Source organism: Periplaneta americana, chromosome 12 (assembly GCF_040183065.1).
Source record: "Periplaneta americana isolate PAMFEO1 chromosome 12, P.americana_PAMFEO1_priV1, whole genome shotgun sequence".
Lineage (NCBI taxonomy): Eukaryota > Metazoa > Arthropoda > Insecta > Blattodea > Blattidae > Periplaneta > Periplaneta americana.
The window spans coordinates 52653929-52679724 of NC_091128.1; the positions used below are offsets into that span (position 1 = coordinate 52653929).

The 25796-nt window shown below is 36.1% G+C and overlaps 1 protein-coding gene across 4 annotated transcripts in view; it reads right to left on the bottom strand.

Moving 5' to 3' along the window:
- Axn (protein axin) overlaps positions 1-25796 on the bottom strand; it is a 223961-nt gene that overhangs the window by 61412 nt on the left and 136753 nt on the right. For all 4 annotated transcript variants that reach the window (XM_069841325.1, XM_069841327.1, XM_069841324.1 and 1 more), the window contains 3 exons: positions 14453-14603; positions 1119-1226; positions 11-134 (listed from right to left, as the gene is read on the bottom strand). In XM_069841325.1, coding sequence (XP_069697426.1) covers positions 11-134; positions 1119-1226; positions 14453-14603 — 383 coding nt within the window. The remainder of the gene's footprint in view (positions 1-10; positions 135-1118; positions 1227-14452; positions 14604-25796) is intronic.

Sequence of the window (25796 nt, forward strand, 5' to 3'; positions counted from 1 at the left end):
TACTACATACCAAGAATGGCCTGATCACTGTCATCATCTATCAGCAGCTTCTCTCGTATTGCTTCTGCCAAACAATGAGGTGCAGCTGTTGACTCCACGAAACTGACATCCTCTAAACTACCTGCTAACTCTCCCTGTAATACAAACAAACAATTATTTTTCTTTACCACATCTTTTAGTCCATAAAAATGTCTTTGCTGTAATTTTTATCAGGATAAGCAATAAGGAATATATATTTATTACTAGAAACATTTAAAATGTGGATATGGAGAAGAATTGTACATGTGAAGTGGACAGACAGAAAAAGAAATGAAGCTGTGTTGGAAAGAGTGGGTGAAGAAAGAATGATGCTGAAATTGATCAGGAAGAGAGAAAGGAATTGGATGGGTCACTGGCTGAGAAGAAACTGCCTACTGAAGGATGCAATGGAAGGAATGGTGAATGGGAAAAGAATTCAGGGCAGAAGAAGATATCAGATGATAGACGACATTAAGATATATGGATCATATGAGGAGACAAAGAGGAAGACAGGAAATAGGAAAGATTGGAGAAAGCTGAGTTTGCAGCAGTGAAAGACCTGCTCTTGGGCAGAACACTGAATGAATGAATGTCTGTGCAAAAAAAGGAAACGAACAGATCAAGGTTTTAATCATGATACTACATATGGACACCTGGGAAACGAGAATGCAGATGCTTTAGCAAAGAAGGGCAGCACTGCTACTTACAGATCTGTTACTAAATCTATGTATTACTCTGTGAAAAGATTCATTAAATCTACATACCTAGACTTCAACAAACAAAATTTGATAACACAATTTCAAGGGAAGAAATGAAACTTTCTGCATCATAATCCACAGTTAATTCCTGATTTACCACGCAAATCGTCTGTAGCTGCATTTAGATTGGCAACAGGCCATGACTGTTTGGACAGACACCTGCACAGAATTGGAATATATCAGTCCCCTAACTCCCCATTGTGCGGTCTTTTCATGTTTGCAGAAGGTACCATTATAGGCAACACTTACCTAAATACACTGCAGATCTGAATACTCAAACATTAATATAACGTAAAATGTAACATGTGATATCCATATAAAAGTGTAACTCAGTACTCTTACCTCTTGCAACTTACGGTCCAGTTTCTCCTGAGCTTCCTGATCACGTTTCACACACTCCAGCTTTTCTATAAGGATGGCAGCAAATTCATCTGGTTTCATTGGACGAACCTGAAAAATCAGAATGAATTAGGATAAATTCTGAAGGGATACTGTTAATATTCATGTCAAATACTGATGTATACAACAGTGAATTCTCACACATTTTAATGCACTAAGAAATAATGCACTGTCTGACTTTCTGTTGAAGAACAGCATAATTGTACAAAATATAAAACAATGAATATAAACAGAAGATTAATATTTCAAGCAACAAGAAAATCTCTAAAGCAAGAAAAAATAAGATTAAAAAATTATATGTTGAAGGCATGAAGTCTTGAGAACACATAACTAATGATGTATGGTTACATAAAATAGAGATATAGATACATAGGCCAAATAGAAATGATCGGAACGAAATTGAAATACAAACTGCTGAGCCATTTATACCCGAACCCACACTTTCTGAAGTCGAAATTGCAATAGAAAATCTGAAAAATTATAAGTCTCCAGGTATCGATCAAATTCCAGCAGAATTAATACAAGAGGGTGGAAGCGCATTATCTAAAGAAATTTATAAGCTTGTACTTGCTATTTGGGAAAAGGAAATTGTACCAGAACAATGGAAGGAGTCCATAATCGTACCTATCTTTAAGAAGGGGGACAAGACTAACTGTAGTAACTTTCGAGGAATATCACTTTTGTTGACGTCGTACAAAATTTTGTCCAATATTCTTTTGAGAAGATTAACTCCATATGTAGATGAAATTATTGGGGATCATCAGTGTGGTTTTAGGCGTAATAGATCAACTATTGACCAGATATTTTGTATTCGACAGATAATGGAGAAAAAATGGGAGTATAAGGGTACAGTGCATCAGTTATTCATAGATTTCAAAAAGGCATATGACTCGGTTAAGAGAGAAGTTTTATATGATATTCTTATTGAATTTGGTATTCCCAAGGAACTAGTTCGATTAATTAAAATGTGTCTCAGTGAAACGTACAGCAGAGTTCGTATAGGTCAGTTTCTGTCAGATGCGTTTCCAATTCACTGTGGGCTAAAGCAAGGAGATGCACTATCACCTTTACTTTTTAACTTTGCTCTAGAGCAGGGATGGGCGTTTGAGTGCATTTGCCCTCCGTGCGCACAGAGAATTCTAAGTGCATGCACTGCAGCGTGCTGGCAGCTAGTCAGTCAGTTGTAGGATGGCTATCACGAGTGATGTTAAGCGACACTCGACGTCACAGACTTTGTAGGGCATCTGAAAGCTAAGTTGGAAGATCAAAGTCCCAATTTTATCCTGATTAACTGCATTGTTCATCAAGAGAACCTCTGTGCAAAGAGTATTGTAATGAAAGATGTTATGGCAACTGTTGTGAGAATAGTGAATTTCATCAGATTTCGAGCATTAAATCACAAGCAATTAAAAACTTTCCTTACTGAGGTAGATACTGAATATGGAAATATACTGAAGCTTTCCTGGCGACGTGATAATTCGAAATTTTCTCGGGCTTCCAGCCAGGTCATAAGTTGGTGATCCAACTTATGACCTGGCTGGAAGCCCGAGGAAATTTCGAAGTATGGAAATATATTTTACTGAATTTCGATGGTTGAGCAGGGGGAAAATGTTGCATTGCTTCCTGGAACTAATTGAAGAAATAAAAGCATAATGGAAATGAAACATCAATCAACCTGTTCCTGAGTTGAGTGATTCGGATTGGATTTCTGATTTGACATTCCTAACAATCTTACACAGCATTTAAATGAGCTAAATCTAGGACTTCAGAGAAAAGAAATTCTTATTATACAATTTGCAGATAGAATTGCAGCTTTTAAGGAGAAATTGTTATTATGGATATGTCAAATGCAAAAGGGCGAAATATATCATTTCCCGTCCTTATCTAAGTGCATGGAATTGTTGAACAATGAAAAATTCGAAATGTACGCATGTGTTCTATCTGGTCTATTAGAGGAATTTACATCAAGGTTCCACGATTTAGATTGCCTGGAAATGGATTTGAGTATTTTTTCTACATGTTTTGATTCCAAATTGATTATTGATAATGTCCCCCCTTCATTACAGTGTGAATTTATTGACCTGCGATGTGATCGAGAGATGCGAGAGAAATAATATGATTCAAGGTCGAGTCTTATGCAGTTTTATGATGGATTCCCAAGAGGACACTTTCCCAATCTGCATAAGCTGTGTGCGAAAGTTCTGCATTTATTTGGTTCCACTTATAGATGTGAACAGTTATTTTTTATTATGAAAATAAACAAATCTCAAACAAGAAATGATGGGCTTTTAACGGCAGTTCTTTGCATAGCTTGTGCTAATAAAATTTCTCGAAATCTTGAGAAACTGAGTAATATGAATTAATGTCCAACAGATATGGTTTGTGTGTAAGGAAGTGTTTCATTACTTTGTGTTCTTATTTAGTTTGGTAGAATAACATTTTCTTTTGAAACATACAGTACGTATCGCAACTTGAATAAACCGGTTTTCATGCACTCTATAAGCACACTCCTCTCGTAGTACACCGTGCTAGCACAGAGTGCATAATTCTGTCCAACCCTGCTCTAGAGTATGCCATTAGGAAAGTCCAGGATAACAGAGAGGGTTTGGAATTGAACGGGTTACATCAGATGCTTGTCTATGCGAATGGCGTGAATATGTTAGGAGAAAATCCACAAACAATTAGGGAAAACACGGGAATTTTACTGGAAGCAAGTAAAGAGATAGGTTTGGAAGTAAATCCCAAAAAGACAAAGTATATGATTATGTCTCGTGACCAGAATATTGTACGAAATGGAAATATAAAAATTGGAAATTTATCTTTTGAAGAGGTGGAGAAGTTCAAATATCTTGGAGCAACAGTAACAAATATAAACGATATTCAGGAGGAAATTAAACACAGAATAAATATGGGAAATGCGTGTTATTATTCGGTTGAGAAGCTTTTATCATCTAGTCTGCTGTCAAAAAATCTGAAAGTTAGAATTTATAAAACAGTTATATTACTGGTTGTTCTTTATGGTTGTGAAACTTGGACTCTCACTTTGAGAGAGGAACATAGGTTAAGAGTGTTTGAGAATAAGGTGCTTAGGAAAATATTTGGGGCTAAGAGGGATGAAGTTACAGGAGAATGGAGAAAGTTACACAACACAGAACTGCAAGCATTGTATTCTTCACCTGACATAATTAGGAACATTAAATCCAGACGTTTGAGATGGGTAGGGCATGTGGCATGTATGGGCGAATCCAGAAATGCATATAGAGTGTTAGTTGGGAGGCCGGAGGGAAAAAGACCTTTGGGGAGGCCGAGACGTAGATGGGAGGATAATATTAAAATGGATTTGAGGGAGGTGGGATATGATAGAGAATGGATTAATCTTGCTCAGGATAGGGACCAATGCCGGGCTTATGTGAGGGTGGCAATGAACCTCCGGGTTCCTTAAAAGCCAGTAAGTATATATATATATATATATATATATATACCGGGTTTTTCAAACCATCCGTATCAGTCTTTTTTCTCGAAAACTATATGATACTGGTTGTTCATTAAAAAATTTTGATAACCAAAACCTTTGGTGGCAGTACCATTTCCTGTAACAAACCGGAAGTAGGGGTACCTGTGGTTAACTTCGAAATTTCAAATGAGAACATGGGTCATTGAAGATACCATTAGAAACTACTTTTAAAAAGAAACAACTTTTACTGAAACTTTTTTTTTCTAGCTTTTATTCTTTACTCACAAAGTAACAAAAATGGTATCTTCTGAGAAATTCTGTTTGTTGTTTTATGTACATATACTCTTCACAGTAAGTGTTCAAAATGTACGCCATCCTGTGCTAAACAATGTTCTGATCACCTCCAAACATCCGGGATTGCAATTCAGCACAGCTGAGAGACCCACAGGCTTCCCTAATTCTTTGTTTCATGTCTTCTCTAGTTGTTGGACGCACCTGGTAGATCATGTCTTTAATTCTCCCCCACAAGAAGGCCTGCCTGTGACTCAGGATTGCACCATAATACAATGTTTAGAATTCTGAAAGACAACAAATTTCATTCATACCATATCCATCTCCATCAGGAACTTGGGGGACATGACTTCCAGACTCGTGTTGATTTCTGCAACTGCTTTCTATACACGAACCATGATTTCGAAGTCAGAATTCTGTGGACTTTCAAAAGTAATGGTCAGGTAAATCTCTACAATGCGCATTACTGGTCTCCGGTTAATCCACACTGGCTACGTGAAATGGATTACCAGCACATGTGGAGCCTCAATACATGGTGTGGCCTCCTCGGACTCTGTCATAGGATTATACTGTGGGTCTCTCAGCTGTGCTGAAGTGCAATCCCGGATGTTTGGAGGTGATCAGAACATTGTTTAGCACAGAGTGGCGTACATTTTGAACACTTACTATGATAAATGTACGTACATAAACAACATTCAGCATTTCTCAGAAGATACCATTTTTGTTGGTTTGTGAGTAAACAATAAAAGTTAGAAAAAAAAAGTTTCAGTAAAAGTTGTTTCTTTTTAAAAGTAGTTTCCAATGGTACCTTCAATGACCCATGTTCTCATTTGAAATTTCGAAGTTAACCACAGGTACCCTTACTTCCGGTTTGTTACAGGAAATGGTACTGCCACCAAAGGTTTTGGTTATCAAAATTTTTTAATGAACAACCAGCATCATACAGTTTTTGAGAAAAAAAGGCTGATACGGGTGGTCTGAAAAAAAAAAAAACGTGCGCGCACGCACGCACGCACACGCACACACACACAGATAGAAAAAGAGGACAGGGGAGAAATCTTCTAGTAAATTTTAACAAAATTGCCACTCTACGCTTTTCTTTGTCTAATAGCTTCATATAACGTATCATTATAACCTCAATAGAATTTATTACATTTTACAAGCTTACAGCCCAGTTACTTTATGGTGACAGCTCGTGGATGCGAGAGAGGAGAAGGTTCGACTATGGGAGGGAGACCGATCCGAGATGGAGCGAATGGAGGGAGGGAAATACAGTCATATTAGAAATGAAGTCTCACGTTGCAGCGTCTGCATAATTTTGAGCTCCTGTCACTGTGTTCACTTCATACTCCAGAACAATAGTCACTAATAAACTAAACATTAAAGAAGTAAACTAACATGGAAATACAATGAGCAGCAGTTCGGAACAATAATAAACACTAAAGAACTAAACTAACATGGAAATACAGTGAGCAACAATAGTCACTAATAAACATTAAAGTAGTAAACTAATGGAAATACAATGAGCAGGAGTTCGGAACAATAATAAACAATAAAGAAGTAAACTAATGTGGAAATACAATGAGCAGCAGTTTGGAACAATAATCACTAATAAACACTAAAGTAGTAAACTAATGGAAATGCAATTAGCACGAGTTCGGAACAATAATAAACACTAAAGAAGTAAACTAATGTGGAAATACAATGAGCAGCAGTTTGGAACAATAATCACTAATAAACACTAAAGTAGTAAACTAATGGAAATACAATGAACAGGAGTTCGGAACAATAATAAACACTAAAGAAGTAAACTAATGGAAATACAATTAGCAGGAGTTCGGAACAATAATAAACACTAAAGAAGTAAACTAATGGAAATACAATTAGCAGGAGTTCGGAACAATAATAAACACTAAAGAAGTAAACTAATGTGGAAATACAATGAGCAGCAGTTCGGAACAATAATCACTAATAAACACTAATGTGGAAATACACCGAGCAGCAATCGAATCACTATATTTAACAGTTAATCACTAATTAACAATGAAATATACTCATGCGGAAATATCGGTAATGTTCATCAGTGCTTCACTGTTACCTTTCCCACCACCACCACCACCACCACCACCACCACCACCACCACCACCACCACCACCACCACCACCACCACCACCACCACCACCACCACCACCACCAATCATCATCATCATCATCATCATCATCATCATCATCATCATCATCATTATCATCCATGTAAAAGATGGAGCGGCCTTCTTCTCTGTACTTCTTTAGTTTCCTCAAATACTGCAAACTTTTGGCCCTAATGCTGTGATGCTCGACCAGAATTTGGCGATTATTTTGTACTTTTTTTTTCAATGAAATCCTAATTTCAAAATAACTTTCCTCAAAGTCGAGATACCTCCCTGAAAGTCGACAGTCTTTCAATTTCAATAATATATATATATATATATTTAAGTATGGGCCACTATTTCTGTGAAATATAGAATTCGTGCTTTGGTTCGTCTTATGACAGCTTCATTAAAATTGTCCACAGTTGATTTTGGCGCCGATTATCAATGTCTTTAGTCTCCCTTATTATTTGGCTAACACAGCTCTCAGACAGAGCGGTAAACTCTGCTACAAGTTTTCCAACATTTGTTACGTTTTTTCTTCCGACGCTATCTTCAAAAAGCGCTACACGTTGCTCACGACTTCTCGCGACTGCGAATGCAATACCCGACCTTTCAATTTGCTTCTAACAGGCAGCATTTTCACAAACAGAAAATAGCAGTGAATCTAGACAATAAATACTACATACTAAACAATACAAAACAGAAGCACACAACTATTTAAGTAACTAAATGAAATGTACGTAACAAACACACTAAATTGCAATATACAAGACAGTGGTGGTGAAGTACGTCCTTAGCGCGACTGTACGCCCACACTAACGCTCCCGAGATGTGACTGCTAGCGCAGCCAGGGGAAGACTAAAATGAACACCCCTTCGAGCAAACATTGAACTCGCCCAAACCACTGCGTCGCCAGGCCAGAGCTGTCACCATAAAGTAACTGGCCTGTACTTCTCCAATAAATTAACTAAACTTTGAACTACGAACAAAATCTAATGAGTAATAGATCACCCTTGCATGTTATATCACTGTTTACTGGATGTTAAAGACTAGGAGCTGTTGTCTAAATAGTTGCTCTGAGTTCAGAACTGAAATTAGCCATCAGTCAAGATGAACTTGAATTTTTGGTAACATAAACACTCATAGAAGGTTATTTTGTCTTGATGTAAGATGAAATCTCACGAGTTTTCTCAGTTCAAGCTGGATGAACTTAATAGAAACTAATTATTTATAACAATAAAGAAGAGTAAATGTAAATACTGGTCCTGCAAGTAAAATGATAGAGTGAAGGTTATTTTAATAATTATGAGTAAAGAAAGTTCTGTATTAATATTTCACACATAATTACGCATATAATATCATAATGCATTATTGTACGAGGGTCATTTCATAAGTCATGGCAACTATGTTAATATCTACCGAATAACCGAAAATGTGTGTATGATTTGAGGCCATAGAGATTAAGCTGGAGAAAAACAACCTCAACAGGGACAGTGGACTACAGCTCAGTCAGGCATGGACACCGGCCTTGGACCAGCTTAGGCCCTCTTACAATCAAGGTCACGAAGATCATGGACCGAGGACAGCAACCGATTCCAACCGGCAGCACAGGACTCGCCGCCCGTCAAACTTCACACAAGAATCCCGGGAGGGGCAGAGCTTACGACGAACGATAATTCCTGGCCCTGGATTGGCCGATCAGCCAACCAATCCCGTATCATCTGAGACAGCCTAACATCTATATAACCCACGACTCTCTGTCCAGACACAACTTCCCTGAAGATGGCTGCAGAGATAGCAGTTGAAAGCTTGGAACATTCCAAAATTTTAACTTGGCTGATATCCCGTGAAAACATATTAGCGAACCGAAAATGTGGTTAGTTCAGTATATATGTTTAAAAATCTGTAGTACACTGTATGGGATGCCACCACCAGATTGCGTCTGTGTGCACTGGTGGCTAGTTGACAGCACACGCAAAAGTTAATACGCTAGAGGCTGTGCTCCAAGATGGATGTAAGTAAAGTTGAACAGCGGTCATACGTGAAAATTCCAGTTCTTCGTGGCAGAAATGCTCGTCAGTGTCATTCTGAGCTACGAGCCAGACTGTTAATGCCCAATACTACAGATCATTCCTGATGTACCATCTGCTGGACAATGCCATAATCCTCCATGATAATGCAACAACCCATACTGTAGCTCCTGTCAGGAACGTTTTGCAGCAGTGGGGGGTGGGAGATCTTGGAACATCCTCCCTACTCATCTGACCTCAGGCCATGTGACTTTGATCTCATTCCACAAATGAAGAAACAGCTGCGTGGGAAGCAGTTTGCATACACGGAGGACATCTTAACAGCGTTTCGACAAGCGATAGTACACATAGACGAATGGCCATAGTTGATGGTATTCAATGTCTGTATCATCATTGGCAAAGATGTGTGGAAATCTTGGGGGATTATCTTGAAGGGTGTTTGCTGTGAGTAATGTACTTTGTTTCCTTTTGTGCAAAATAAAACAATGATTTCCATTTACGGATATTTCAATTTTCCTTACCCATTGCCTCCTGTACCCGGACCCAATTTGGTACTACTAGCATTGCAAAGCACATTTCAGTCTCTTCAATCACATATAGTGAACTTCTATTTTTGCAGTTTTATTGACTGATATAATATAGTTGCTATGCCTTATGAAATGGCCCTCGTATATATTAGGTTGTAGGTTATGAAATTTTCGCATTTCACGCTTCTTTGTGTTTTCATAACATGACTTTAGACTTGCAATAAATATCTTTGAATTATCATGGAATTATAGCCTGCAGTAATTTGTTCCCAAACATCCTCTTTTTTTGTTGGCGGTATCAATATTTTTTATTCCCTATAGGTGATTTATGTTTAGCAACAATTTCAAACACATCTCCCTCCCCCTTTTTTTGGAACGAATTTTCTTATGTTCCTCCATAGTTATCTTTTTGGTTATGTGTATTACCAAGAAGACACTTTAATATCGAACAATGTATTACAAACCAAATAGATATACACACAATTTTCTCTCACATTTCGTGCTGTTGTCGCATGTATTTCTGTGATCTTAGATCAACAATAAACCAAGTTCACATAATCTAAGATCATTGTTATAAAATTCAGCTCATTTCCTATCTTTGATCAAAAGTAAACTCCAGTTAGCAATGTTTATGCAACCAGGCTCAGGCGAGCCACTGAAAAGAAAGAGAAAACGAATGTGCAGAATTCTTCTTCTTTACAACTAGGGCAACATAATTTTAGTCCAAAGACTTAAAAATTAGCTCATTGTGTGTACCATATACTGGAGGTGATGACTTCATTAGGAAAATAGAAAATTGCATAGATTTGTTGGAACAGTTTGCAAGATATTGCACATAGCTCCAACCAGTTTAGAACACTGGAGCAGGCTGTGTGTCGTTCTTTCTTACCGTACAGTCTATATAGGGGATCATTTATGATACTCATGAATTGTAAGTGTAGCATCTTCTTAAGCAACAGTGACTAGTAAGCATATCTGTCACCACCATAATATTGCTTCTCTTTAATGTTAAACAGGACTAACTGTGGTCCTTTACTGAGGAGCTTCTTGTGGCTACTTCTTCACTCCAAGTTCTTCGGAATTTCACACAAAGAGATTCTTTTGGATTCACAGTCCAGTACTTATAGGGAAGCCAATATGACTCTGATTCCAAAGGGGAGCAGTTTCAGCCCTTTTATAGTTGACATAGTTGTGTTTATTATCCATGTTGAATCTTTCATACATTACTTTTAACACTTGAAATAAATAATTGATTAAATGGTGATCTTACTTGTATTAATTATGTAAGCATGTGCGGCTTACAGCTGTTTCAATGCTACTTAACACCATCCTCAGAGCCTACTAGATCTCGGCGCTATCTCCACTTCGCTGCCTGTTGTGTGGGTGCGTTTATGTGATGAAGAGTTGTGTCAAATAGTGTGTGTGTTCTGAAATTGATCTGTGTGTTGAGAATTTGATTAGGGTGTGTTTTAGTGTGTCTGTAATTTCATATTGTTCTCGTGTGTTGAGTTTTTGGTTTTTCGGTTGATTGTGTAGAATTTCCATGTCTGTATTTATGTTACTGTATGTGTGGTTGGCATTAATTATGTGTTCGCCATATGTAGAACACATACAGAACAATTTCAGAACACACACACTATTTGACACAACTCTTCATCACATGAACGCGCCCACACATCAGGCAGCGAAGTTGAAATAGCGCCGAGATCTAGTAGGTTCTGAGGATGGTGTTAAGTAGCACCGAAACAGCTGCAAGCCACACATGCTTACATAATTAACACGAGTAAGATCGCCATTTAATCAATTATTTGTGTTTATTAGTTATTAAATGCAACAGTATTTTTTTCATTGAATCATAAATTATTCATCAAGTTAAAATCAAACAGTATTTAAAAACACTTTCAAGTTTTTTAAATACTTTTTAAAAATATTTTTAAAATACTGTCTGATTTGAACTTAATGTATTATTTTATGATTCAGCCCCTTCCTTTGCTACAGCTTCCTCCTCCCAATTACAGTAGTTGAGTATGACAAGGACCAAGGTTTGGGATGTGCCGTGTTTAAGTGGGGTAGCAGTCCCGGCAATCGAGTGGAAGTTGTTGTGAAATGCACTGAGCTAGTTCTCGTAGGTTGCAAAAACATCAGTATCAATCTGAACATGAGCAAGAGAGGAAGAAGGAAGATTTTGCTAGTCAGAGCAGAGAAATTGTTTACAATGTGTTCAAGTTCATGAAGGAAGAAACCGAACAGAACATACTTACTTACTGGCTTTTAAGGAACCCGGAGGTTCATTGCCGCCCTCACATAAGCCCGCCATTGGTCCCTATCCTGAGCAAGACCAATCCAGTCTGTATCATCATATCCCACCTCCCTCAAATCCATTTTAATATTATCTTCCCATCTACGTCTCGGCCTCCCTAAAGGTCTTTTTCCCTCTGGCCTCCTAACTAACACTCTATATGCATTTCTGGATTAGCCCATACGTGCTTCATGCCTTGCCCATCTCAAACGTCTGGATTTAATGTTCCTAATTATGTCAGGTGAAGAATACAGTGCATGCAGTTCTGTGTTGTGTAACTTTCTCCATTCTCCTGTAAAAAATACTTGTAACATTCCAAGTACCATATCTCAAAACCTTATTCCTTTGTTGTGGTCGTGCCAGAGAATCAGTCCCATTCCGAAGCTTATTCGAAGGATTCGTAACAAGCTGTTTTTTACTGTGATGGGTTATTAGCCCTTTGCCCAACCCCGAAGCTGGAGGACCACCCCTCATCGGCTGTCCGCGACTGCTTATTCAATATATTCACAGCTACCCTCCATCTCTGGAGGCCATCTCCTCGATCCGCAACCTGAGGATGTGCAATGCCGTGGTGATAGAACGAAACATACCGATAAATTTAAAGCAAATTCAAACATGTGTATGCAAAGCTACAGGAGTGCCGCACAGCAGTTTGAAGCAAATAGTAAAAGAGGGACAACAAAACACCAATGCGGGAATATCTTTCTCAACTCCCAGAAAAAATAGGCCGAAAATGAAAACAAATATTGACAAATCCGATAAGTGTGTCATATGGAGAACAATAAACAATAAAATAGTCTCCTAATCGGATCTCCGGTTGGGGACTACTTTAATGGTACAGAATCAACTAAACATCTTACAATGGAATGCTGGTGGTATAACATCAGCTAAGAAGACTGAACTAGCCAATATACTCTCAGATAATAATGTAGATATCTTCATTATTCAAGAAGTAAACCTTAATGCTAACTAATTAAAATATTTTGATTTTAAAGGTTTTAGTATGAAACTGTTACCCAAAGGTAGACAGATCAGTAGTGGAATTCTCGCAGGTATATCAAAGAAATTAATTACAAATTTCCAAATCATAAAATAAATGCATAATCAAGACAAATTAGAACTAATAAGAACTGAAGTATAGAAAAATCAACATTTCAAAATCTACAGTGCCTATAACCCACCTAATAATCCCCTTGATCTAACTTCCTTTGATATACAACCTAAAACTATCATAATTGGTGACTTCAATGCCAACTCCCAACTATGGGGCTACAATAATGTAAATCAACGTGGAAAAATGATCATGGACCTCCTAAATACTACAACTGCAGAACTTGTCTATAAAAAAGAAGATCCCCCTACTTTCATACATTATTCTGATTCTGGCACAAATCCAGACTTATTACTGGTAACATCAGATATCCATCACGAAACCAAGAAAAAAATAATTGAAGACCCTGGATCTGGCCATAGAGTCGTCATTGCTTCTATCCATCTCCACCAAAACCGAAGAAAAGAACCCTACAATAACAAAACAACATGGAATTTTAAGAAAGTAGATTGGAAACTATTTACAACAGAACTAGACGAACTCATATTTCTGTGAATCTATTTTTAAAATTGCAAAAAAGTATATCCCACGAGACAAACCAAAAAAATACACCCCATTCTGGACAGAAAACCTGAATTTACTGAAACAAGATAGAGATAAAGCAAGAACCAAAGCAGAACATAGCAAAACACCAGTAGATACTCAAGATTGGAGGAAGAAGAATGCCATTCTTAAAAAAGCAATCATAACAGCAAAAAAGAACAGGTTTAATAAATTTATTGAAAATATTAATTACAGGACCGATAGCGCTAAAACATATAAATTTCTGAAGAATATTTCCAATACACAGGAAAACACTAGCCAATCTATTATTCATAATAAAAAAAAACACTAACAGATAGTAGAGATATAGCAAATGTATTTAATAAATATTACTCAAACTCTCACAGATTACATCCTAATATAAAAAAAAACTGACAAATTTATCAAAAGAGAATTAAATAAAAATAATCAAAATACTAGTGCTATCACAAAACTTGAAATATTTAATCGAAGTTTTATTTCCAAAGAATTAACTATAGCTATACAAAATTTAAAAACCAAGAAATCTCCTGGTCCCGACAACATTCATTCAGAATTTTTGAAACATCTGGGGGAAAAAGCCAAATCTGTACTTTTATCCATTTTCAATTTATCATAGAACACCTCAATTCCTGCAGCTTGGAAAAAAGCAATCATTGTACCAATTCACAAAAAAGGGGAAAATCCCCAAGCAGTAAACTATTTTTTTTATCTCAATCGAAAGAACATATACCACATTTTTTTCCCGCGAAACAATATCAAGGAAATAAAAGTAATTAACAGATTTAATCCAAAAAATGTAGTCCCAGCGCCATATTTGGAATGATGAAATGACCTGCTTGGATTTGAGCACAGGTTTCTCGCATAGAAAGTTGGTGCAACACATCATTTCACAGACAACAGACTCATACCTGCTCCTTCTGGATGCGATAAGTGCGTGGAATCACTGTATGGTGCATGTACGGATCCCGATTCGTTCTGGCATTCTCTTTAATGCGTTTACTGTCATGCAGGTACTGTTTTTTGTTTGTAGCACGGTTGCGGTTCATAGACATTCCATCTCTGTAACAGAAAATGAGTTATTAAAGATCTAATTAATTTCTTTTTCAGGAGTACTTTTAAATAATTTCAAAGGATGAAACAATGGTTGCTTGTAATGTGAAGTAAGTAAGTTTTTCTGGGCCATTTCCAGTGCTTTAAATATAGCTATAAATACAGTTTTTTTCGGAGTTGCAGCCAACTTCATCAAGAGAAGATGAAGAGAAAGACACTACTTGTGGCTATTACACACTAACCCTAACGATTATGTATATTCCTTTTTTGGATGAAGAATATGGATACAATCTTCAAACCATTGTGTACTTGACAATTTACTGCAATGGAAACAATTTGAAGATAATATCAATTATTGGTGAGAAGACGAACTGGGCCTGATGACAACTGTGATATTCTCCACAATTCAGAATCGTGTTGGTGGAAGTATGGTATATATGCATAATCTTTGAAGGTTCTAGTTAGTTATTTATGAAGAACCTAAGGTTAGTAATGAAAAAGATGAAGTATTGGAGCGTAATTTCTAAAGTGAAGATCATCTGTGGCTATGCTGCTGGGTAATTCAATGGTTACAACTAAAAAGTAAAAAGTATGAGTACTATTACAGGAAGGAGTGAGGCGATGCAGCAATAGATTATGGGAAAAATCTGGCGTCATAAACATGGCACAACGAATTGTGGGAAATCTGACTTCATGAGTGTAACTACTGTGTTGGGGCAAAACTCACACACGTAATCATTGGCAACATCCAACGAAGTCACTAAAATTCTTCACTTCAGCCATCCAACAGATTAACACACATTAAAGCAATCGATATGCAGATCACACAAAGACTGAGGTCCTAGCAACTGAGTTGGGGAACAGAAAGTGAGTGTGGGTAATAAAAAAAAAACCTATCAATATGCAGACCACACAAAAAAATTAAGCCTTTAGCAGATGGGGAATAAAAAGCGAGAAAAATTAGTATGGATGGGAAAACATGAGGAAATGAAGAATTCACACAGAATGCATGTTGCCACACTTTTACCTCAACAGGTGCAGATAACAATTTTATATTAATTTCACCAGCTTTACACTATTGCATCCCTTTTTCTCGATTGGCAGCACTGACATCACACTGAGAGACGAAAAATCATCTCATAGTGGAAGTCTATCTTCTAACAAATAACTGTAATTTCTTCTAAATCACTTTTCAAGTATAAACTTATGCAGAGATAGATTTTTCGGGTATTTGCATCATTTCACAGATGTAGACAGATTCAATGTTTCGAAGCTATGTATGGGTTCCAGTATCATGGAAGGGGAACTTAGAGACGGGCAAAGCATTACATTTCATATTCTAAACCATTCCTGCTAGCAACATAGGAACAAGGATTTTCACGATTCACAATGTGTAGAATGTAATTTATGTCCAAAAATAGTCATATTTCATAATATTTCGGTAACATTTTCATATTTCAGAATTCTCCCCCCCCCCCTTGCTAATTTGTCTATAATTACCCTGGATATTATAACTAGACCACAGAAATGTCTTCCAGGAAACACTTGAAAAATCCAAGCCACCGATTCCACCAACATTCCTGGACACTGAAGGGCAAGTGAAATCTCCAAATTTCCCTTTAGAGTCACTGAACTCGTAGCATCAATGAAATCGAGAAGCCACAACAAAATAAATGGTTCCTATTCCACCCTTGCTCGTTATTTCGAATCCTGTAAAATTCTTTTCAATGTAGCCAGGTCTTTTTTATATGTGTAAATTAATGTTTTAAACGGGTTTCAACTATCAATTTTGCAGTTCCCTTAATTTTTGCTCTTTTAACAACTTCATAGGTTTTTAATCGTACAAAACTGATAAGTCGTTTGTCCCAAATAGATACCTTATTATTTGCTGATGATATTGTGTTTATGGCAACTTCAGAGGATAATTTACAGTGTTTGGTTTACAACTTTAATCAAATGGCAGTAAGTTTCAATATGGAAATTTCAACTGACAAATCTAAAGTGATGGCTTTTTCAGGAAAGGAACCAGTCCATAGCAAAATTTGCATCGATAATGAGATCATCGAACAAGTTAAAAATTTTAGTTATCTTGGTTACCAAATTTCATATGAAGAAGAAAAAGATTTGAATGAGAAAATTATTAAATTCAACAGAGCAATGGGGGTAATTAATCAGATATTCAAACCAACCTTAGTACAAAAACACACACACACCAGAATTTATGAAACATTGACCAGACCTGAACTCTGTTTTGGTAGTGAAGCTTGGACGATTCGTAATATTGATCCACAAAGATTAACAGCGGCAGAAATGAGATTTATGCATCGTACAGCGGGATACACGAGAATGGATCACATTAGAAATTTTGACATTATGAAAGAACTGCAGATTGAACAGATTACGGAATACCTACAGAAATATAGACAAAACTGGAGATCACATGTCATCAGAATGCCTCATTCTAGAATTCCACGCGAAATTTTAAATTACCATCCTGTGGGCAAGAGATCCTTGGGCAGACCATTCAAGCGTTGGCAAGAGACCATAATGGACCACTTGGCCCAATACATGCAATGATGATGATGATGATGATGATGATGATGATGATGATGATGATGATGATGATGATGATGATGATGACAAAACAATATTAACTAACGCAAGGTGTAATCTTCTGCCGAAAAGTATAGAAAAGTTACTTACTAGTGTTGTATTGTAATGAGTCAAGTCTAGTCAATGTAAGTACTATACATATAACCTAGTAGCTGATACAGCATGTTAAATAATCAAGATAAAATAATAAAAAGAGAACTACGTTTTTTTTATTTTATTTTAAGCATAAGAAGTTGAGTTACTTAGGTCTTGTATTCAAGTAAGGATTTTATAACATAGACAAACTGTTTAATTATAGCGATTTATTGTATTTTATTTGGTAGCATATTAAATGTAGACAAAACTACTAATATCTAAACCCTTATTTTATAAATGATGATGTAAACCTGCTCCAAATGGTTTAGGAACGAAGATATTTCAGGATTGTATATTCAACTGCAGGAAACTTAATTCCGACAATAAAATAACGCGAAAATGTGAAGGAGGAGTTATTTTCAGGGAAATTACAATGAACAGTTGGAACAAACATTTCCTGCTAATAAAATATTTACTGGCCTATTTGACCAAATATAAGAGTTATAACAAAATAAAAAATACACATATTATCTATTAATAATTTATAGTATTTGAATATAAGTAACAACTTAAACATAGCATGCTTGGACAAAAATTAATCAAGATATTATTTCTAAATGCGCCTTTTAACAACTTAATAAGAGAAACCTTGCCCAAATTTAAAATTATATTTTGTACGTATATAATGAAATTATTAATATTTTTGCGTTCATTCTGCATTAGTTATCTCAAGATCTGAGAACCTTGTTCTTACGCGTTTGATTTCTTGTTGCACTTTTCTTGTGGAGGAGCTAGTACTTATTCACTAATGAGAAGTAATAAAGAAGAGAATTCGTACAGAAAACATCACTGTAATCAAACATGCACTGTCACTGCAGCTAACCTAAATATACAATGGTAAATTTTTTACTCGTATTATTCACTAAATTAAGAATGGACTATTCTGCATAAAGTTTTTCTGTTCCTTTGCTGCTATATGATCATGTAGTTTTAAAGTTAAAATATATTCCTAATTCACTGATAAATTCGTAACACACCCAACATCTAAATCTGTGACTGCTGATAAATTAATTCTATGTGTACATATCAGACATAGAATGTTATACACCTATCCAGTGCCAGATTTATATCAGTAGCAAAGGTAGCATATGCTATGGCCCCAGTGCTTCAATGAGTCCACATATTCGAGAGCACTCAATAGAAAATAAAAAAAATATAGATTGAAAATTTGAAAAACAAAAAATAGATCTTTATAAGCTCTGTGGTGAAAATTTCAGCCCAGCATGTTCTCACAATCTGACAATGCTGTTGTTAACATATCGAGAGAATGGCATGCTGAATGATACTACCATATTGTGGGTTCTTTGTTTGTATTGAATGCCTGCTGTATAGCGTGAAGGCCTTATGTTCTCATGGTTTGCATACAAGGTGAGGCGTGTTCTTAAAGTAAGTTCCGTTTTCAATTATAGCCGTCGCATTGCTGCAATCGTTATTTTGCGCATGCGTGTTTTCTTCTTCAGTCCTCAGGCAAGCTGTGCATGCAGTTTCAGAGCTTCAGTCCGTGTGTGTGGTTAGTTGTGATCAGTTGAAATGTTTAAAGTGATCGAGCACCCCGCTGACTGTGAGATGCGGTCTGTTATCCATTTCTTGAATGTGAGGAACATCAAACCAGCTGACATTCATCGTCAACTTTGTGAGGTGTATGGTGATGATGCCATTAGTGATGGAATGGTCAGGAGATGGGTTAGGAAGTTCAACAAGGGCCGCGTCTCTGTGCATGACGAGTAGCATACTGATCGGCCATCTTTGTTCAATGACAATTTGGTGTGTGCTGTCGATGAAAAAATTCATGAGGACAGGAGGTTCACAATTTCTTCACTTTCCTTGAATTTTCCACAAATGTCGCGGAGTGTTCTCTACAAAATTGTGACAGATCGATTATGATATCGAAAATTGTGCTTACGATGGGTACCCAAGATGCTCACCGAGGAACACAAAACCAAATGAGCTTCCAGTGCATTGAGCTTTCTCACATGTTACAGTGAGCAAGACGATGAGTTTCTTGACCATATCGTGACAGGTGACGAGACTTGGGTGTCTCACATGACACCTGAATCGAAGCAGCACACTGGAATGGAGGCACACTGCATCACCAAGGAAAAAGAAATTAAAACAAACCATGTCAACACGCAAGATCATGCCCACTGTTTTTTGGGACAGAAAAGCAGTCTTATTCATCGAATTCTTACCTCAGGGTGAAACCATTAATAGAGAAACCTATTGTCAGACCTTGAAGAAGCTCCGTCGCGCAATTCAGAACACGAGACATGGGATGCTGACCGGCGGAGTTGTGTTGCTTCATGACAACGCTCGGCCACACACAGCTCGTGACACCCAAAATCTCATCTCGAAATTTGGCTGGGAACAAATTGACCATCCCCCCTACAGCTCGGATTTGGCTTCGAGTGACTTTCATCATCTCTTCCTGCACCTCAAGAAGTTCCTCGGTGGTCAACATTTTGATGGCGACGATGAAGTGAAAACAGCAGTGTGGGAGTGGTTCGCATCACAGGCGGGCAAATTCTACAATGAGGGGATAGAAAGACTTGTGCCACGACTCGATAAATGCCTCAATAATGGTGGAGATTATGTTGAGAAGTAACTGAAGTGTGAGGAATACAATGCAACAAAAGTGTGAGGAATACAATGTAAATATCTTCCTGTTTACTTACTACACCCTTTTGGAACTTACTTTAAGAACATGCCTCGTATGATCTATAGAATGTAATCTATATATCCTAATTTAAATGGGTTTTAAATAGCATTAAACAGGTCATTTTCAGAATACCATTCCTTATTGATTGTTGTGTGATTCATGCGCACCCATAATCACAACAGTCACATAAATCTGTGATTGTTCACTAGTCTCTGTTGATAACAATATTCAGTTTTGCAACATGAACACTATTGCAGTTTGGAAAGCTACAGCCATGACAAAGTGTGTCTGACCTCAAAATTTTCAAACATCTTATATTACATCGAATTTTGAATATTTGGCAAGAGAAAACACTGAAGTTATGTGTGAAAGAAGAAATGTGGACATCAGTTCACCATTTATCAAGAAATTACGGTTTAAAGAAAGTAGTGGAAATTTGCAGACCTGAACTGTATCTATCATGACATGACAAAAGAAGGCTAAGGTTTTAAAATTAATGCTATAGTGGCCAATACATAATTTCTCAGCAGATCCTGCTTAAGTAAAGTGTAAATTGAGTAGGTATCATATGTTGTTTCAAAATGAGGACTACTTTTAACAATAGTTACAGATTTGTATCTCCATACAGTATAGTTTTTTCTGAACTGCTGTAAATATCCAGTAAATCATCATTTTCTTATTATTAGACACTCCCATGTAAACATGAGCAGAGATAGGATCTCCTGAGTTAATTTCGATATTTTCCTTTATAAAATACATTAACTTAATACCTCACAAGGCAACCAAAGTAGCAGACATTAGGCGCCGCAAGGTATCAATGTTGGAATTTAAATTTCTGCCTCACTATCAAGCCTTAGAATCGATGGTAAAAGTATCTTCAGTCTGCCGTGTTTGTTCTTGAAGTAAGGAAGAGTTTCAGAGCTAACAGGCAAGAAACAAAAAAATGACCGCTCTCTAGAAGCTAAGTTCTTTTCGGATATCTTCACTACAATTTGGAGACAAGCGATGTTACATGTTGTTGGATCACGTGGACTGATACACAGTTACTGTAAAATGGGGTGAATAGTGACGCAGGGGATGAAATAGGGACCAAGTTTTATTATTTTTTATTTCTTTGTGTGAAAGAGTAAATATGAGAATAAGAGTGTTTATTTGTTCACTCATTATGAATGAAAACATAAACACTCTTATTATTATATTTAATCTTTGACACAAAGAAATAAAAAAAAATAAAACTTCGTCCCTATTCACTCCATTTTATGGTATAACTGAAATGTTCTGCATGTTACTATTGTAGATAGTTGCAGAGTTCCAGGCTAGTATTAGTTGTTGTTGTTTGTTGTTTTCTAATGCCAGGCGTTTGACAATAAAGTCATTTGACCTCTTGCACTCCAATATTTTTCAAAGATATTATCATGGCCAGCCACTGAAGCACAGATTTTGAGAGGCTAGTATTTGTAAAGTTGTGCATTCAAACACAACATAGTGCTTTTTATGGGTTTTTTTTAAGAGAGAAAATATAATTGCTCCCGTCTCTTTTATGACTGTTTTAGTAATTAACATCATGAATGTATTATGCCATGACTTTATTATTATTTATTATGGCTGCAAAATGGAAAGAAAGATTTTATTCTGAACAAAAATATCTTTCATGGCATAAACAAAACAAACTTTCTGGCATCTGTCTTAGAAAATTCAAACAATTAAAAGTTAAAAAAACAAAAAAACAAAACAAAAAGCCACGAGTCAATATTTAGTCCATCTTTCTCCCATCTCTATCACATCTTGCAGTCGATTGGGCATGGAATTGACTAGTCTTTTCAAATAGCGACTGTTCTCAGCCACAGCATCCTGGATGAGCTTCCACAAATCATCAGGACGTCTTGGAGGGAAATGGGCCAATTTTTCCACATATGCTTCTTTATTTGTGGCCCCATAGCTCAGTCGGAAGAATTTCGAAATTTAGATGTCAACATCTCAGGTTAAAATCCTCATCACTCCTTTTCATTTTATTGTGTTACAGGATAGTATAATGTAATAATATACGAAGAAAAAACTAAAACTAGTATTACGCAGCTGTATTGTTTCAAACTTAACATTAAATTTATATTAATTATATTGCTAAAGAATGATAACAGAATATAGGCTAAATGATAACTTGAATATTATTTATATCACTAGAGAACGATAACAGAATTAAAAAAATGATAACATTAGGCCTGGAGGTATATATACATTGACAAGTGAAAATGAAATGTTACTTTGAAGTAATAATTTTGTCCTAATGTATTCAATTGGCCTTTAAAATGTTGTTTGGATTCAATTACATGAATGAAGTTGTGGATCATGGTAACAACACCTCCATCTCCTCTATCTTCACGAAACAGATTATAAAAATTTTGTAGTCAGCAAATTTGTAAAATTTTAAAATATCATCAATCTGAAAAGATTCTTGTATGCATATTATAGAAGACTTTTTGTATATTATAGATTATAAAAATTTTGTAGTCAGCAAATTTGTAAAATTTTAAAATATCATCAATCTGAAAAGATTCTTGTATGCATATTATAGAAGACTTTTTGTCTTGAACTTCTTGCTTTAATAAATCCATTTTGTTTCTTAAAGACCTAGAGTTCCATTGTAAAATGTTTAGAGTGTCTGTATCTTCTTTGTTAATGTTGCCTTTTTGTTTTAATTCTCGGTCTTTAAATGTACTGCCCAATGAGACGTTGAATTTATTCTTTTTAGCCTCAGTTTTTATATTACAGAGAATGGATTTTGCTTCTGCATTGGGCTGACACCATACTTCAATCCTTCTGGTATTATATTTGCCTCTTTGTCTCATTACTTGGTTCTTTTCAATATTAAACTTGGCTCTGATGGATTGGAGGGTGTGACTTTTGGTGTTCCAAATAAGTACTTTAGTACGATTCTTGGCATCTCTCAGTGCAGTCCCTACCCAGAGATTCGACTGAGGGACTATTTTACTTCCGGAGAATTTTACACTGAGGAACTCACAATATATCATAAGTTTTAGATAGTGAAAAATATAGTGGGACTGCGTTGATGTTAATGCAGCTTCTGTGGGTACCTCTTTGTTACTTGTTAGCTTAAACAACAAGTTTAAGCCCCCTCACCACAAGGTGAGTACCCCCTTTTTAAAGATAGGTACAATTATGGAGTTCTTCCATTGTTTTGCTACAATTTCCTTTTCCCAAATAGTAAGTACAAGCTTATATATTTCGGTAGATAATGCATTTTCACCTTCTTGTATTAATTCTGCTGGAATTTGATCGATACCTGAAGACTTGCCATTTTTCATCTTTTTTATCGCAATTTTGACTTCAGAAAGTGTGGGTTCAGGTATAAATGGCACAGCAGTTTGTATCTGAATTTCGTTCCAAACATTTGTATTTGGTCTATGTACATTTAGTAGTTGCCCAAAATAGTTTTTCCATCTGTTCAGGATTGAATGAGAATCTGTAAGCAAATCACTAGGGGGCAGATGTTGATGAAAAGTCATTTTCTTATTTTTCACATTAGGACGATGCCTAATATAGAAATTATTTCTATGTTAATATCAACGTAAAAAAATAATTTCTTATATTGCATTTTTTGCATTTTTTTGACGTTTTTGAACTAATAGGCCACTTTTATGTATATATATATATATATATATATATATATATATATATATATATATATATATTTTTTTTTTTTGGCATTTTTGGTCATTTTTAATACTTTGAAGAACTTTTAGATAATTTAGAATGCATTTTACTTTCTTCTTTGCTGATAGGTCTCTTAAATCATTTTCTAAGCAAATAGATCAGTAGTAATTTACCCACTGAATAAGTAAATAACAGTGAAGTTTGAGCTTTATAGTTTGGAACAGAGTCCAAAGTCCATCCCTCATTCTACTGAAGGTTTCACTTCACACAACGGAAGTAATATAAAATGCTTGACAACAACAAGTGAAAGCTTTGACTGCTTCTGTTCTTTTGTCGGTACGATGGTGTCTTTAGAATCTATGTGTGGAAGGGGGGAAACTTTCACCATGTCCTGGACAGGATGTTGTGTCCTCAACATCGTTCGGAAGGGATCTCTACTGTAGTAGTCAGTATTTTTAACACAAAGATTGCAAGAATGCATGCTGCGCCCACAATTTGTTTTGTCCCTCACTCCCTCATCTGGAAGATCTGGTAACAAAAGTGAAGCGCGGAAGGAGGAGGAGACAGAGAATGAAGGCACTGACATGGACCACCCCTGTTTTAAACATTGCAAACCCTCATTAAAATCTATAGTTTTCCCTAAAAACCTTCATTTTGTTGCATATTATTTTCCGTTATCTTAGCCAAATTCAAGGAAGTAGCCTCCTCTCTTCGAGATTTGCAGGGCAGTCATTGAAAGAAGGTGACTAATTTTTAAGAAGTTGTGGTGCGAGCAGGGCGAATAATATTTAAATGTAATTTTCTTTTAATTATATATCATTTTTCCATTAGTTTAAGGGCATTTTAATGATCATTTTAAGTAGATTTTTAGGTCATCAACATCCTCCCCCTACAAATCACCATTCTCATCCTTGATCACATTTACCCTTGCCTGATATCCATTCTTAAATTCCTTTATGCTCTTATATAAATCTCTAATGTTTTTATTCTTACTACTTGTTTCCTTGTTTCTACCTCATTCAGTTTTTCCTTCAAGTAATCTCTCTTTTTATTCCTAAGTGTACTACTTACTTCCCATCTTTCAATGAAATAAATATCTTTATTCCCCTCAACTGGATCCTGTAAGAATTTCAATTTTGCCTATTTCCTCCTTTCTACTACCGTGCAATGATCTTCATCAAACCACTGTTGCTTTTTCTTAGTTTCATAATAACCTATGCTCTGCTTGGCTGCAATTTTGATATTATCTATTTTCCCACATGCTATTAATATCTAATTCTTCCTCAACTTCGTCAGAACTTCCTAACTGGCAAACCTATTTGAAATTTCGACCTGATAATGATACTTAGTTTCCTCGTCCTTTAATTTCGGAATACTGAATCTCCTAATATTAACTCGTTGCTCTAGTCGCTTGGCTACTGATAGTCTTTCTCTTAATTCTCCAATTACCAAATAATGGTCAGAATTACAGTCTGTCTCCCTGAAGGTTCGAATGTCTACTATACTAGTATGTATTGGTTTATCTATCAAGATGTGATCTATTTGGTTGTGTGTCAATCCATCTGGAGAAGTCCAAGTATATTTATGTATATTCTTATGGGGAAATGTTGCACTTTTGACAATTAAATTTTTTGATGTGGCAAAGTTGACTAACCTAACTGCATTGTCATTACTAGTTAAGTGTAGGCTCTCTTTTCCAATAGTCAGTTTAAAAATATCCTCCCGTCCTACTTTAGCATTGAAATCCCCCAATAAAATTTTCATGTGATATCTTATAACAGATCAAAAGTATGTTCCAATTCCTCATAGAAGCTATCCTTTATATGGTCGTCTTTCTCTTCTGTAGGGAAGTGAGTATTTATAACTACAATATCGCACCATCTACCCTTAAGTACTAAATACGATAACCTGTCACTGATAAATTCGACCTTTTTTACTGCTGATTTGCTAGGGAACCTAATGCTGCAAAAACATGCTTTGTCCTTTCTATCGAAGTCTATTTCTTTGTCAAAATGACTTTGAACACAATTGAAGATGCAACAAGTTTGTATGCTCTTCGACGTAATGAGAGTCTAATTTTTTCAATGAATATCTTTAATTTTTCTTCTAGACCCATTTCCTTTGTT